We start from the raw sequence: 17,292 nt of genomic DNA, 5'->3' as shown, positions 1-17,292 counted from the left end.
ACATCATATTTAATTTGAGATAGAATACGTGTCTGGACAATAGACTCATGGAATGCATGGGTGAAATGGCAGGAGTTTGAGAAAGGTCCCTATAAAAGGGAAGCAAGTGTAAGTTAAGTTGGGCATTTTAAGCAACGAAGGAAACTGGGCATCGAAATTGACCTTAGGACTACAGGTAGAGTTAAAGAGGACAGGTGACATGTAAATAATCATCTGGCTCGAAGAGACACTATCTATTACCATCATAGCATATACCATCCAGCAATTAAATGTAATTATGTAGCCATAGCAAATCAGTGATATTGTCACAGCAATTTAATACACTGCGCCAATTACACCCCACAAGATATTTTTATACCACCTGCTAAAGTTGTTTACCTGTCGGCATGTAACTGCAGTCTCAAATTTCAAATGGTATTAGGTATGGAAATATACAGCTTAAACTGACCTGTTCATCATGAAATAATTGCGATTTGGAATACCAATGAATTTCCACTGACTTAGAAAATGACAGTGCCGCATTGGCGGCCTCCAAAAGAATGGGTTGCACATAAAAATAGTGATAAAATAAAATGAAGTATCTTTTAAAAGGAGAGTAAAATGTCACCAATGTAAGAACACGGGGCCATATGTATGAACACATTTTCCTATAGACACAGAATGGGTAAAACCCTTTGATACATCTGGCCCATGATCTCTTACAGCGTTTCTGATGTCCTAAGTAGTGCAGCAGCATTGCACTGAGTGAGGACGAGAGGGGGTACTTCCTTGCCGCAGCATTGCAATTACTGACAGAGAGGGCACTTTGCTGCTGCAGCATTGCAACGAGTGAGGAAGAGCGACGGCGCTTTGTTGCTGCAGCATTGCAATGAGCTACAGAGTGCTACAGAGAGAGAGAGACAGAGGGCACTTTGTTGCTGCAGCATTGCAAAGAGCGAGGGAGAAAGAGGGCACTTTGTCGCTGCAGCATTGCAATGAGTGAGGAAGAGAGAGAGCACTTTGTTGCTGCGGCATTGCAAGGAGCGAGGGAGAAGGAGGGCACTTTTGCAATGAGTGACAGAGAGAGAGGGCACTTTGTTGCTGCAGAATTGCATTGAGTGACAGAGATAGAGGGCACTTTGTTGCTGCAGCATTGCAATGAGCTACAGAGTGCTACACAGAGAGAGAGGGCACTTTGTTGCTGCAGCATTGCAAGGAGCGAGGGAGAAAGAGGGCACTTTGTTGCTGCAGCATTGCAATGAGTGAGGAAGAGAGAGGGCACTTTGTTGCTGTGCATTGCAAGGGGTGAGTGAGAAAGAGGGCCCTTTGTTGCTGCAGCATTGCAATGAGTGACAGAAAGAGAGGGCACATTGTTACTGCGCATTGCTAGGAGTGAGGGAGAAAGAAGGCAATTTATTGCTGCAGCATTGCAATGAGTGACAGAGAGAGAGCCCTTTTTTGCTGCGCATTGCTAGGAGCGAGGGAGAAAGAGGGCACTTTGTTACTGCAGCATTGCAATGAGAGAAAGAGGGCACTTTGTTGCTGCAGCATTGCAATGAGTGAGGGAGAAAGAGGCACTTTGTTGGTGCAGCATTGCAATGAGTGAGGGAGAAAGAGGGCACTTTGTTGCTACAGTATTGCAATGAGTGAGGGAGAAAGAGGCACTTTGTTGGTGCAGCATTGCAACGAGTGACAGAGAGAGTCGCGCATAAGTCAAGCCCGTCTGCGCCCGTCCGCGGCCGACCGGGGCAAGGGGCACGACGCTATGCCCAAACTATATCATACTCCTCCAAAGACCTTATCGCCCTCCAAGGCACCTGGCCACTTCCGGACCCTGTCCGTAGACTCGTCGATTCATTGGGCCTTGCCCTCACCCTCCCTGCACTGCCGCACTCCCCGCCGCAATCTCCCCTGCCACCCTGCCTCCCCTGCCCTGACCCACCCCCCTCCACCCCAGCTCTGTCCGTTATTCTACTTAATACCAGGTCGGCGGTCAAGCATCACCACGAGCTGTTCGTCCTACTCGATACCGAGAAACCTGACCTACTGCTCTTGACCGAGACCTGGTATTGCGATACCTCCCTTCCCGCTCTCCTGGCCACCCTCCCACCGTCTTACGTGGCCCTACGTGCCGATCGACCAGCCGGCAGGGCGGGCGGTGGGGTCGCACTAATTACTAGGTCAGATCTGCACTTCCAGTTACTTCCCTCTCCCCCTATGGCCCCTGTCGACTTCCTGGTGGCCCGTTCCCTCCAGACCGCCCCTCCCATCACTTGTCTCCTCATGTACCGCCCCCCTCAGCCCTCGCCTTCATTTCTACCTGCCTTCCATGACCTGCTGGCAAATCTGGCGGTCAACTTTGCCTCGGTTTTGGTGCTGGGGGATTTTAATTACTGGCCCTCAGACCCACACGAGTGCTCCGCCTCAAAAGAATTTACCGATTCTCTGTCTTCCCTCAACTTTGTCCCACACATTTCTGTCCCCACTCATTCTCACGGGCACACACTTGATCAGGTCTGGGCTCTTAACCTCCCACTGGCTTCGGTGGCGGTCTCCCCTTGCCCTTGGTCCGATCACGCCCTCATTTCTTTCTCCATCCCCCACAACTCATCCCCCAAAACCTCGCTCGCCAAAAACACCTGGGCGCGGAATTGGAACAGGTTGGATCTCCCCTCCCTGACCTCCCTGCTTCACAATTCCATCCCCCCCCTCTCTGGCTTATCATCGGCCTCACAGGCCAAGGCCATTAACACCTGGCTGGCTGGAGCCTGTGACTCAGAGGCCCCCTTACGACGCATCTCCATCCGCCGGCTTAAGGACTCTAACCGATGGTTTAACGACCATCTAAAGGAACTTAAGCTGAGCGTTCGGAGGGCGGAGAGGCAGTGGAGGAAGAACTACTGCCCGTTATTAAAAACCCACTTTCTGACACTGTTGGCTGATTACAAATCAGCAATCCTAGCTGCAAAGACCGACTACTTCTCTACGAGAATAATGTCGGCCGCCAACAAACCCAGGGCTATTTTTGACATCGTAAACGACCTGGCGTTCTCAGATCGAGCCTCGCCCCAAATCCCTCCCTCCCAGCTTCTCTGCGACCAATTAAACAACTACTTCGTGGATAAGATCACCAATATCAAGGCCAATATCCCTTTACCCTCGCCTACCTTCGTCGATCCCTCCCCCCCCCCAGTACAAAATCATTTCACTGTTATCCCTCCCCTCACTCAGGAATCCTTTCTGTCGATTCTCCCCAAAGTTAAATCTGGGTCCCCGGCGGATGTCTGCCCCGCTCGCATCCTACAGCAAATCTATTCTAGCTGCCCTGATCCCCCGATTGCCTTCCTCAACAGCGCCTTGGCACAGGGTGTGGTGCCCCCGGTACTAAAAGCAGCCACCATCGTACCCCTGCTGAAGAAACCCGGCTCGGACCCTTCTATCTCGTCCAACTTTCGCCCCATCTCCCTGCTGCCCTTTCTGGGCAAGGTGATGGAACGCCATGTTACCGCGGCTCTGAGCACCCACATTGAGGCTAATGGGGGGCTGGCTTCTCGTCAGGCAGGATTCCGCCCCAGGCACTCAACAGAATCGGTCGTAGTCGCCGTCCTAGACAACCTCAGAAAGGGCATGGATGACAACAACCACCAGGCACTGGTCCTCCTCGATCTTTCCGCCGCCTTTGACACGGTGGACCATACCATCCTACTCACCCGTGTCAAGGCGGCTGGCATCGGGGGATCAGCCCTTGTCTGGCTCTCCTCCTTTCTGAGGGACCGCACCCAGGCGGTCCGTCTAGGCGACTTCACCTCCACTCCCCTCCCTGTCACTTGCGGTGTTCCCCAGGGTTCCTCCCTCTCCCCCCTTCTCTTCAATCTCTATATCTTTCCTCTCATCTTTGCTCTCCAGCAGCTGGAGGTCACCGTCTTCAACTATGCGGATGACCTCCAGCTCATCTTTGATCTGTCCCCCTCTTCTCTCTCGGTCTCCAATTTCCAGTCTACTATGACATTCATCAGGGACTGGATGAATCACAACCACCTTAAACTGAACCCTGATAAAACTGAGCTGGTTCTCACTGGTGGTTCGTCCAGTCCCTGGAACTCTCTTTTCTGGCCCCCCTCTCTCGGCCCTGCACCCTCCCCCTCCACCACTGTCAAAACACTGGGTGTAAAAATGAACAATCAGCTCACTCTTCACTCACACATCAGCTCCGTGGTCTCCTCCTGTTTCCTCACTCTTCGAACCATCCGCTCTGTCTCCCGCTTCTTCACCCCTCAGGCCCTCAAGACCATCATGGCCGCCCTGGTAATCTCGCGTTTGGACTACGCCAACGCTCTTTTCCATGGCATCCCTGCCTATAGTTTGCGTAGACTCCAAGCCATCCAGAACCAGGCGGCCAGACTGATATTTGGCCTCCCACGTTATCACCACTCCACCCCCCTCCTAAAGAAACTCCACTGGCTCCCCGTGAAACAACGTTCCCTCTTCAAAATCGGGTGCATGGTTTTCCAGGCCCGTCAGGGCACTGCCCCTGCTTTCATCACTTCACTTATCAAACCCTACGTCCCTGCAAGAAACCTCCGGTCCTCCTCCAAGTCCCTTCTCCTGATCCCCCGTTTCTCGCGCAAAAAATGGGGTGGATCCAATTTCTCTACTCTGGCCCCTTCCTTTTGGAACTCTCTCCCTGATAACCTCCGTTCCGCAACTCAGTACCTTTCTTTCCGTGGAGACTTGAAAACTTTCCTATTTAGCCAGGCTTTCCCCGCCTAAATTTTCTCCCCGGTCTTCCTTCCCCTCAGCCACTGAACCTTCAGCGCCAAGAAACCGCAAGGTGTATGTTGCGCTTTACAAGCATTTTAAATTAGAAATTAGAAATTAGAAATTAGAGAGAGGGCACTTTGTTGCTGCAGCATTGCAATGGGAGAAAGAGGGCACTGTTGCTGCAGCATTATAATGAGTGACAGAGAGAGGGCACTTTGTTGCTGCTGCATTGCAATGGGAGAAAGAGGGCATTTTTTTGCTGCAGCATTATAATGAGTGACAGAGAGAGGGTAATTGTTTGCTGCAGCATTTCAATGGGAGAAAGAGGGCACTTTGTAGCTGCAGCATTGCAATGAGTGACAGACAGAGGGCACTTTGTTGCTGCAGCATTGCAATGGGAGAAAGAGAGCACTTTGTTGTTGTAATACAGTCATGCATTAAAGAGATTTGCTTTTTTTATCATGTTTTAGAAATAACAAAGCTTGCTTCTGAAGACTAGCTGCTCCATGCTACTGAGACGTGGCTGGCAAGCACAAATGCAAGAAATCGCATAAGTCGTTTCACAATGAAATAAAATAAGCTGGGGTGGCTATTAAGAGAAGGTGAAATTATTAAGCTTTTTAATAAAATAATGTAAGATTCTCTGTTTTTATCAGCTGATACTGGTGGTTAATCTCTTTGAAAAATATTCAAATTTTTGCCGCGACACAAGTGAGGCACGTTTGTGCAAAAACACGACATAAAATAAAATAAAATAAAATAACATAACACCATGGGCCTTCTGAGTCCTGTGACCTTCGTGGCACAGATGACTCACATACTGATTGAGGTACAGCCCTCTTGACTATAAGTGGACTTGTGGACTCCCTCGTCCCATTATAGAGTCCTTACAAAACAACATGTGCAAAATTGTTTTCAATTGTAGAGACATTACGTCAATGGACAGTCACTATGAGGCCAGATCTAGGGTTTGGCAGAATGTACTTCATCCAAGAGGGTGGCAGAGAACATTACGTCTGCCAGTATAATGGAGTACCATTTAGAGTTAACCACTAGGCCAGTTCTTAGTATGGCAATTCTTGTCAATGTACAAAATGTTTGGTGTACAGCTGCCATCAGTTTGACTGTGGTCCTACAAACATTTAGACACGTTTAGATTTTCCCAATGTGAAAGTTTGTTCCTGAAAAACAAAACACTAAGGACCCCCATACTCGGGCAGTTTGTTGTCTCGATATTGATATTACGCTCAAGTTGTTGTTATACAGACTCTATTTCCAGCTTGTGTTCATGATTCCTGTTTTGTGTCCTTATTTTCCTTCTTGCATTTCTGTATTTTTCTGTGAAGCGCTCTGATACCCCCGGGTCCAGCTAGCGCTATACAAAACTTCAATAAATAAAAAAAGTAAAATAAAAAGATTACATTTTTCTTTCCCTCACTGCCAAATTCTACCTGGTGGTGACAGGCAGAAAAAAGATGACACACCATTCACTCTAAGTAGCGGGTGAGTGCACATAACTCCCTTCCTCCGACGGTCCCTACTCTAGTGTGCTGTTGAAGGGAGCTTTCCATCGACAGAGCCAATGGGGGCTGTAGACAGAAATCTGGTGGTCTTGCCAACCCTAAATAGGATGGGCGGACCATCAATATAGATAATAGGATACTCCGTTGCATTTGCGATGGAGTACCCTCTCTGACAAACTCTAAATCAGCCCCATAGTGTACTACTGGCATGAGAGTAAATACCAATAATTAGAAGCTAGTACTTCACAGTGTGCAAGACTGCATGTGGCAATTGAAAAAATACTCATACTTGCCATTGTTTCCAGGAAAAGATGTTTGTAACTGGGAGGCCAAGGGTGCCTATATATATATTGGATCTCATTAACAAGCAGCTGTTACCTGGTGATTTTTTGTTTCAGCTCCGTACATATAGAACTCCCCAGCTCCTGACTTTCAGAACTTTTTTAAGGCACCACTACCCCTGTTGTTGAGATCCTACATAGAAGTTTTGCATAATTCTGTGTAACAGCACTTTAACAACTAGCCACTATATTAACAACACAGGGCTGTGATTGAGTGTAGATGTTGTCAAATGTGAAAGAAGGAATTGTGTTCTAGTCCCAGCCTCTATAATTCTACACTTTGAGTTATCCTGCTTAAATCACTTTGGGCTAAATGTAAGTACATCATTTTTACCGATTCTAAAATACCGAATTTTACCGATTTGGTATTTTAGAATCGGTAAATCTGATGTAGGTAAATTTTTGGTATTTTTTACCGAATCGGTAAGATTCGGTAATTACCGAATCGGTATTTACCGATTCGGTAATTGCCATTCATTTCTATGGGCCTGGAGGCCCATAGGAATGAATGTCAATTACCGAATCGGTAATTACCGATTCGGTAAATACCGATTAATTCAAGGGTGGCAGGGTGTCACTTTGACACCCTGTTGCACCCCTGATTAGGGCTTGTGTGCCATGTGGCACACATACATGCCCTTAGGGCACACATACATGCCCTTAGGACAGGTGTACATGCACAGATTTGCATATACACAGGTATTCGTTATTTACCACCAACTAGTAGTTGGTGGTAAATAACGAATTCTTAAAGCCCTGTGACACTGTTTACAGTGCCACCTACATCATAAAATACAGATTCGGTAATTTTACCGAATCAGTAAATTTACTGATTCGGTAAAATTGCCGAATCTGTATTTTAAGATGCCGTACATCTCAGTATCCAAATACCGGTCGGTAACGGCCAAATATCAGTATTTTCGGCCGTTAACGACCGGTATTTGGATACCTACATCTGGCCCCCAATCTCGCTGTGCCTCACTTTCCATTGTGTTCTGAAACTGAGAATTCTAAGAATCTGTATTCCAGTCAACATAAAAATAAATATTTCTATTGCAGACCATGAAACTATTTATCCCTTTTCTACCTACAGACAACAAAGGGGTGGTGATTGAAGTGGATATTTTTTTTTAAACTGAATTATCAAAGTAGTTGATTGATGATGCCTATATAATCAAGTTAATGTAGGTAAAGTCTCACTGTATAAAAGTTGGCCTGGGCGGAGTTCGGAGAGTTCTGCTATGTGGAACTCCACGATGTGAACCAAAAACTCAGCTGCGTGGAGTTCCGCAAGTGGTGGAGTGAGTTAGGATGCGCCGTTCACGCTAACTTTTAGTACTGACTTTTAGTGCCACGGGCAGTGCAAGTAGGCGGAGCTTCTTTCTGCCGCTTATGTAGATTTTCTAACCAAACAGCAGCTTCCTCTACGTGAATGGATTATTTCTCAGCGTGAGCGGTCACACTCATCTGTGACCTTCCGCGTTGAGAAATCTCACTGGGAGCTGGTCTAGCATTGGATTTTCCTCACGCCTCCTTGCCAACTTAACGTTGGTGAGTGGGAGCGAGAAAAAAGCAGAGACAAGTTTTTCAGAACTCTGCTGCTCCACAGAGGGAAAACCTTGCAAACTCCATGAATAGAGCAGAGTTCACCGCCTAGGCCTACATAAAAGATTGCAGTGATGATGAGGAACCGGGCAAGCTAATTGTCTGGAAAGAAAGCAAGAATCCATATAGGGCTTAGTAATGTAAATATTGATTGGCCTTTCACCTCACTTGCTGAATGCAGAAGGTCGATATTATCCATTATTATGCAGCAATAATGATCTGATGTGCAGACTCATGGTTAACTCATATCTTTTTTTCTTGAAAAGGTGCAGAATATGTCTCAGTCAATAGAAGTATTGGACAGGCGGACCCAGAGAGACCTGCAGTACGTAGAGAAGATGGAAAACCAAATGAAAGGGCTGGAGACCAAGTTTAAGCAGGTGGAAGAGAACCACAGACAACACCAGGCAAGACAATTCAAGGTATGTCTGCATCTTCAGCTCGTTCCTCGAAATCTATTCCAAAGCATTGTAACCGTGTTATTGCGTATGACAGCGACATAAGCAAGATGCAGGATGATAGGGTGGGCCATTGGACTACAAGAGGCCTTCGCTTATACAAGCGGCATACGTGAGATGCAGGAACATCCAAAGGGCAGGGTGGGTCACTAGACTACAACAGCTCTTCACTTATATAAGCAGCATAGGCACGATGCAGGAGCATCCAATCGACAGGGTAGGCGACTAGAGTACAATAGTTCTTTACATATGCAAGTGGCATAGGCGAGAGGCAGTAACGTCCAAATGAGAGGGTGGGCCACTACACTACAATAGACCTTCACTAACACAATACAAACTAGAAAACCCACTCCAGTCTCCACTTTGAATGTTTTGCTGGTGCATCATTCAATTTGCTGAGCAACTATTCAAATCTTTTGTCCCTTGATGCCCTTGGGCTAAGTTGCACGGTATAAGTCTCCCCTCACTCACTCACTCACTCATGTATAAAACTGTCAATCCATGTCGCAAGCGACAATCAATCACAAATAAATGACGATACTTGTGATCAATCCATCAGTGTCAAGCACGGGTGGCTGCACCCTATGGTCAATGGTCATTTAGTTAGCTGTTCCTGATTAAAATTAAAATTTAAAAAAAAACGACAGGATGCTTAGAGAAATGCTAAAACCCATCTTAATTATATAAAATATGCTACAGCCCTGCACTAATGAGCAACATGGCTTTAAACTCAAACTTTCCTGCCCCCAGGGTCCTGGATTGCAGTCTTGCTTCCTTCAGATGCACTCTAATTACCTGCCTGGGCTCATTAGCGGCGGATGCTGTACCAGGAGCTCAGCATAGGTCCGCGCGCTCCACCTGAGAAGCAGGTCTCTGTGGTGCACCTGATCCACAGACCTCCATTGCATCTATGCTGCCTGACAACCTCTTTTGCCCACAAAACATATTTGTCTGAAATTTTACTTGCAGGTGGAAGCTGCAAAGGTTTTTAGTTCTCTGATTGAATTACAAGTTCCACACTCCCACTCTTAAGCTGTTCAGCACTTTCTTAAATGCCATGGTTCACTATTTTTCCTACTCCATAACGTTAGCACAATTGCATAATTTTGTCAAAGTTTAGCCAAAAATGTAATATCCTATATTTTACATCCTACTTCAAAACATGCAGGTCAAACTTTTTTATAACTTTTGTTTCTGATGTAGAGAACAGGAAACGTAGGAAAGATTTCATTAAAAAGTTACACAGAAATGTAAATGTAAAAACATATATTTCAATTTTCCTAGTTTCAAAATACGTTTTATTTAATTTCTGAAAATTATTTGGGGAGCAACATGTTTTGTGTCCTCTTTAAAAAAACAATCAAATCAATTTTTTTCTGTTTTGTATTTCTTCAGAGGTTTTGCAGCAAAGGATTTCCTTTCCCTGACAATTGGCAATAGTTTTCCCAAACAACTTGGTGTATTTTTTTTATGTTTGACTAATTTTTAGAACCTGATTGAGTTAAAGCATCCTGGGCGGGGAAAAAAATGACTACAAAATCACCAACCTGCCCAACCACTTCAGAAAAGCTCATTTTTAGGGTGATCAATAACCATGAAAATAAGCTTTGAACTCTAACCAACCCGGTCCACTGCCAATCAATATCCATCCATGTGCTGTTTTCCACATTTAGTAATGTGGTCATGTGTGTAACACTGAACCAAAGCTAACACCCTTAGACTCCTGTGTTATTGGAGTCAAACACTCATCCATGTGTTTTTTGCTGTCTGCAGGATCCTCAAATTCAATGCTGTTCCCCACAAGTACCATTTAAGGGAGCACGCTTGTGCATAGGCACTAACAAATTGTACAGATTGTTATGCAACATAGATCAGCATAGAACTAGATACATAAACAGAGACAACTAATGAATGAAATACATAATAATTAATTGATTCAAAATAATAATTGATATTGGTGAAAAAGACAAAAGACAGCGCATCACCATAGTGGTGAAAATTAACCCCCAGAGAATATGTTTGCCACAGTTCATATGAGTTGGCTAGAGTTTCGAAGCCGTTAATTTGGATTAAAAATAGGACAATGAAAAAAGTGAAATCTTTACACCTAGGAAAAGAGGATGTCTGCAGCTATGGATCAGAAAATAAAGGATCATTAAGAGGCTCTGCAAAATCACCAGTATCTGCCTAATTTCGCCCCAACCCCTGCAACTCTTAATTGTAGGAATGTATTCCTTATTTTAATTATTGTACTCTTCCCTTCCTCCTCTGTAGCCTGTCCCCATTTGACCTTTTCTTTCTATTTCTATTTCTCCTTACCTTTCCTTCTTCTTTGACCCTTTCTCTAAGTTGCTCATTTTCTTTTTCTCAATTATTATATGTTTTTCCTACTGGTTTTCACCCATGTTATATGTTTTTCTGCTATCTCCTGCCATTCCATTCTTGTCACTTCTTCCAAAGCCACACACTGCCTCACCTATTCTTTTCTTTCTGCCTTCTTGTACAAGAGTTCCGTTTCTTTTTTTTTTTGCATTCCTCAGCTTCTCTTCACTTGTCTCTTTCTTTTAAATCCTTTTTCTGCTCTCTCCAGTCTTTTTCTCAAGTTTTCCAGCTTTTATTGCCTTTTCCCCTTCTTCTAGATGGCCTTTTTTCTCCTCCACAATTGTTTCACTTCCTTTTTCTTTTTCCTCACCTTTATTTTCCATTCTCCCTCTTTAGCTGAATTCCTGTATTCTTACTACTGTCTAGTTCTATCTTCCTCCTACATATTGATTCTCTTCCCCTCCCAGATTCTCTGTCTCCTTTTTCCTACTGTCTCAATGTTTCCGCGTTATATTATTTTTGCTTTATACACGTCTATAGATTCTGCTCCCAAGGTCTTTCTCATTGTAAATTATTAGATCCTTCTAAACTTTTCTTTCCTTCTCCCCATTTTCTATAATTCTTTAACATCTTCTGCTGAAGCTAATGGAGTTTAGAGTGCCCTTGAATCTTTCTAACTTCACAAAGTCCTCTAACACCCAACACACTTTGCAGTGATGTTGGGAGCTGCACAGCTCACTTCCAAAACATGCTTAAACCTTCACTGCAACACTTTATTAAACACACCTCAAAAATTAAATAAGTATATAATTATAATTCAAAATTTCAGAGCAATAAAACGTACAATTTATGACAGTGGATACAACCCCTTATTTTGAGACTTAACACGTCCTCTTTCAATGTACTGCCCAAGAGGGCAAAGTATTGAGGATTTACACGTATTTATTAATGAATAGATGCCTCCCCGAAAACTGTATCACTGCAGAACACAGTAAAATAAATTTTTAGACTAAATGGAAAAGGAAACCTGGCTAATCCTGATAATAGTAGCATGTAAAACTCTCCCTTAATCCACAGAGGAAAGATTGCTGGCCTCTACATTGAATGTTGCAGCGGCTTAAGCAGCCTGTCTTAAATTTAAGGGGATTTTAGAAATTATCCACAAATATCTTCATGTTTAGCATTATCAAAACGCCCTTTGTAGACACAGTAGCACATACAGACGGACATACACACACAGGCACACAAACCAAAAACTGAAAATACCACTGACATTCACCTGTAGTCTGTCCACCTCCCAAAACATAACAACCAAAACGTATTTCATGAGTTTACCGATAAACTACCCTAAAAGGGCATTCCATATTCACAAACCCACAACATATTCATTACATTTAATTTGGAAGAAATGTGGCTAACATTAGTTTCCTTGGCAAGTGCATTTCCTTTCTCATGCAGTAAGTTGGCACTCTATGGAGTGAGCCTCAGACAGCATGCGCAGTAAAGGAAGCTAGACTCACTCTCCTAGCTAAAAGTAATAAGAACGGGAGCTTGGATAAGAGATTATGTTGTCAGACGTATCTGCAGCAATGAGAACATCCGCGTCAAGCCTGCTGGTTTTGTTGATGATGTTGCACCTGTTGATTTTTGAGAAGCATGCTCACACCTCCACTCAAAGTCCTTCTGCTTGACCCTGCAGTAAACTACCAGCTGATGGTCTTCAGCTGAACCCCACCTTAAAACTAACTTCAGGTGCCACAGATTTCATTCAGAAACTGAGGCCAATATGGGAAGGTCATGTGCCCAAGATGATAACATTGGAAATTGGCATATGGCTACCAAGGCTATCCATGGCAAGTGTTTAACGCTCAGCTAGCCCAGCCTTTGAACCAATTGCTCTTTCCGTGTAGAAACTTGGACGCCCATTCTTGCAATGGGAAATATGGAAATACACATTTCTGCATGCAAAGTGCTGCTGGCAAACAAAGGCTCCGGTTTACAAAGCCCTGAAGATGGAGCATCCCTTTAATGTTCACCACCTAATTCCAAACTGATTGAGGCGTCCAGGATGTCACAACTCCTGATCGCAACATTGTGGTGGTCAGTTGAGTCGGCAAAGGCTTCAGTCCATCTAAAAGACTTCTGCATGGGTCCAAGCCAGGGATTTGGGTAGGGAAGGAGATGATGAAACCACGCTGACTTTGGATGTGATATGCAATGTTCAAAATGGTTTTTCCCCAAAAGGGTAGGCTGCAACTCATAACACAGCTCTAGAGCCTGACAATGTACACTTAGGCAACTTCACTACCATCAATAGTCACTAACACCCCTTCACCGTAATGTTGGACCCCTCTCTAGCTGTAGCAGCTGCGGTCAGTAGTGGGACTATGTTGCGTTACTGCAATGCAATGCGCGCAGCAAAATTTGTTTATTTATTTATATGTTTACTTATCTGTAATCCTCCGTAATCCATAGTGTACTACCCCCCCTGCCCTGCCCCTCCGCTCCCCACGTCACCGCCTGGCAGCTACTCCCACTACCGACTGCGGCTGTGCTGTAGGCAATTTTAACTAATACCATCAGTTTTCATGCATTTTGAGGACTTCTTTTTTTGCGCATCTCAAATGTTCATTGGGATAAAGGGCTTGTCAGCCCAAGGTTTGCAAAGTTATATATATTTTGGTAAAGTTTCATTTAACGTTTGTGAACTTATTTGCACACAACGTGGTGCCCAGTAATCCTGTTTTAGGCTGAAACAGGACTAGAAGTGCCCTGGTATTTCCAGGCGCACATACACCTGCACCAATGTTCCTGGAAAATTAGCCAGATTGGTGGGAAAATAGGAGAATATGGAGGAGTAGTATCGCTTTGCCAGTGACACAGTAGTAGTGTCATTTCAAGAATGCCAAGGGCAAGCAAGTAAGGAGAATGAGCACTTTCCTCCCCTTAGATGGGAAAAAGGCAACTATTTAGGGGTCAGGTTGTTACTATGCCTCAAGATGCTGTAGCATTGGTCCCCTGCAGTTGATGCATTAATTAAAGCTTCTCCCCTGCTCACTACAGAGCTCAAACCAGGGGTGCAATGTAGGCTCCTGCAGCCCCTCCGGTCCTGGGGAGGGTGGGCAACCCTTCAAGCCCCCAATCCTAAGGCTCCGCTTTAAACCCAAAGTTCATAAATATCTGAGATATGGTAGCATCATGGGCCCCTCATCACATTCTGCACGGGGGCCCCATCATTTTGTGTTACACCACTGTCTCGACCCTCCAAGTCAACCTTTTAATTTACTACACTACCCACAGAGACAAATACACAGAGCACTTCAAATGTGAAGAAGATGCTTCAGGGGTGGCCAATGCACATAACATTTGCATACAAGTATCAAAAAACATTGCATATCATCTTCGAAAAACAGAATGAGTCATCTAACAATTTACTGCATGTTTTGAGTTTCTCATGCAATATTTCGTACAGTCGATTAATGCAAATCGCGGTCACTGTAGAGAGCACCCTTTTACAGTGACCGTGGTTTGCTAAAACATTTCTAATGAAGTTTGTGCATGCTTATGGGGTATTAAAAAAATTAATTAAAAAAATGCTGATGCGGTGTTTTAAAATAACCTGCAACAGCATTTCGCCTTCCTTCAATGCCCGCAGGAAGGCGAGGGTTTGTCTTAATATCAATACAGTGTATTTTTGTGTAAATGGATATTTTGTGTCAGCTCAGGGTTAGCGAGCTAGATCCTCAACACTATTTCATCTTTTTGCTTACAGGGCTAAAATAAAAGAAAGTTTTTTCAATGCTGCAATGACTGAAGATGCAGTTCACTCCCATGTAACCATGACAGAGGGCCACAGAGCATTTTTTTTGCACCATGCATAATATATTTTTGTTACTTATTTTTAATTTCCCAAACAATTTGGCACCATATCACTAAGGAACCTTGAACACATCTGGGACCTTCCTTTGCATGCGACTGTAGAAGCATTCCATGAGTCTCTTTAAAAAAAAAACTTTTTTGTCGATGCATATATATTTTTTTTGGTAAAGAAAAGAAATCTTTGTGTCTGTGATCCGAAGCATGTAACCTTAAGATGTTGCACTCTACAAATGACAAATAAAGGCCTTTTCCCAAATATTTTGGTGTATTGTAGCCTGTTTAATATGTGCTTGCTGATGCATCATTTGGACAAAGATTTTTTTTTTGAGGGGGCGGGTGGGGTGAACAAATCCCACACATTTGCACTCATGTAGGGAGAGGCCAGGGCGAGGCAGGGTTTTGCACATTTTTGCACGCATGCCACTGAACCAAGCTTATTTTAACCTTGCAGGCAATAAAAGCGAAAATGGAGGAACTTAGGCCTTTGATCCCAGTGTTGGAAGAGTACAAAGCCGATGCAAAATTGGTATTGCAGTTTAAGGAGGAGGTCCAGAATCTGACGTCTGTTCTAAACGAACTCCAGGAGGAGATTGGCGCCTATGACTACGAGGAACTGCAGAGCAGAGTCTCAAATCTTGAAGAAAGGCTCCGTGCATGCATGCAAAAATTAGGTAGGCTCAGAAAATTGATTGTGGCCCTGGCCATCCACCTACAATGTAAAGCACACACAACACTTCCAGACAGTGGTGCAAAGTCACCTTTTTACTATCTTAATACTTGTAGTTTTTAGGTCTGCACAATATATACGTATGTCTCGCTTAGTTCTGGTAGGGAACGACCAAGAACACACAATGAGGTCTCACGCCCATGGACCATGTCATTGGAATGGGTTGTGGAATCTACAAGTGCAAAGTGAAACTAATGGGCTGGAGTAAACCAGGAAATGGGCACACACGTCAGAGGTTAATACCTGTTGTTAGCCCTGGGCAAGTCCATTGGTGTAGGGCATGCCTGGAGTGAGTGGTGTGAAAGTCCACCAGCCTCAGAAGTGCAAAGGCCATTGTTTATCTTCACATCATGGCTGCTGGGGTGTCTCTTGAAAAAATGGTGGTGGTCTTGGATGATAGCTCAGCAGTCTCTAGCACCCTCATATAGTATGTGTATTATTACACCCTAAATATGGCATGCCATCTTTTCTTTCAGAAGACATCAGCTTAGTGGGGAAGGGATAGCTCCCTGCACTATACAAGATCACTGGTTATTGTACACTTTAGAGCACAATCTGGTGTGTGGATCATTTGTTGCTATTGAAGTTGTGTTTGTGCTACTGTTGGTTGTGTCTTTTTCCACGTGGCAATGGTGACTACTGTAAATGTAGAACAGATTATGGCAATGTGTGACGGGATATGATCTGTTGACTAGTTAGTGCTTACAAGATATATCGCTTTACGACACAGCAGAACACGATACTAATCAATATGGAACAGAATCTCATGACGTGTGGTTTGTAGACCATTTACTAGTGCTGAAGTTGGGTGTTTTGTAGACAGCATCGCAGGGTATTTTACACAAGCTACAAACATTTGTATTGTTTGGGGGCCATGGAATTTGATGGAGCTGAATGCAGAGCTCACAACTCTACACAACAATGCAGGATATTTTACATTATAGAACACAACCTGGTGATTTGTGCCACAGATATAATTTGCTGGAGCTCAACAAACACCTCAGTGCACCACACACCAGGACTGGCTATTTGCTGTAGAAGAGATTCCGGTGATTTGTGACTGGGTGCTTGAATGGGTAGCACCCAGCTCTACACTGCGGTAAAGTGTACGTAGCTATGTAACAGATGCTGGTGATTTGTGCCTGGGATGTCTGAATGGGTAACTCCCATGCCTACACTGCAGTAAAGGGTATAGTGCACAATGTAACAGATGCTGTTGATTTGTGACCTTGGTGTCTGAGTGCTGAATGGGTAGCTCCCAGATCTACACTGCGGTAAAGTGTACTGTAGCTATGTAACAGATGCTGCTGATTTGTGACTGGGATGCTTGAATGGGTATCACCCAGCTCTACACTGCGGTAAAGTGTACTGTAGCTATGTAACAGATGCTGGTGATTTGTGCCCGGGATGCTTGAATGGGTAGCACCCAGCTCTACACTGCGGTAAAGTGTACTGTAGCTATGTAACAGATGCTGGTGATTTGTGCCCGGGATGTCTGAATGGGTAACTCCCATCTCTACACAATGTAACATATTCTGGTGATTTGTGACCTAGGTGTCTGAGCGATGAATGGGTAGCTCCCAGCTCTACACTGTGAGAAAGTGTACTGAAGCTATGTAACAGATTCCGGTGAATTTTGTTAGTACTGAATAACCATGTGAGTGCACTACGAAGCAGGACAGGCTACTATCCACCAT

At 44.4% G+C, this 17,292-nt stretch overlaps 1 protein-coding gene across 2 annotated transcripts in view; it reads left to right on the top strand.

Moving 5' to 3' along the window:
- The window catches only part of OLFM1 (olfactomedin 1), a 217,473-nt gene that overhangs the window by 109,101 nt on the left and 91,080 nt on the right, over positions 1–17,292 (top strand). For both annotated transcript variants that reach the window (XM_078641935.1, XM_078641934.1), the window contains exons 3-4: positions 8,476–8,631; positions 15,320–15,539. In XM_078641935.1, coding sequence (XP_078498061.1) covers positions 8,476–8,631; positions 15,320–15,539 — 376 coding nt within the window. The remainder of the gene's footprint in view (positions 1–8,475; positions 8,632–15,319; positions 15,540–17,292) is intronic.

The sequence above is a fragment of the Lissotriton helveticus genome, chromosome 5_1 (genome assembly GCF_964261635.1).
Source record: "Lissotriton helveticus chromosome 5_1, aLisHel1.1, whole genome shotgun sequence".
Lineage (NCBI taxonomy): Eukaryota > Metazoa > Chordata > Amphibia > Caudata > Salamandridae > Lissotriton > Lissotriton helveticus.
This window is presented reverse-complemented; position numbering and strand designations above follow the sequence as displayed.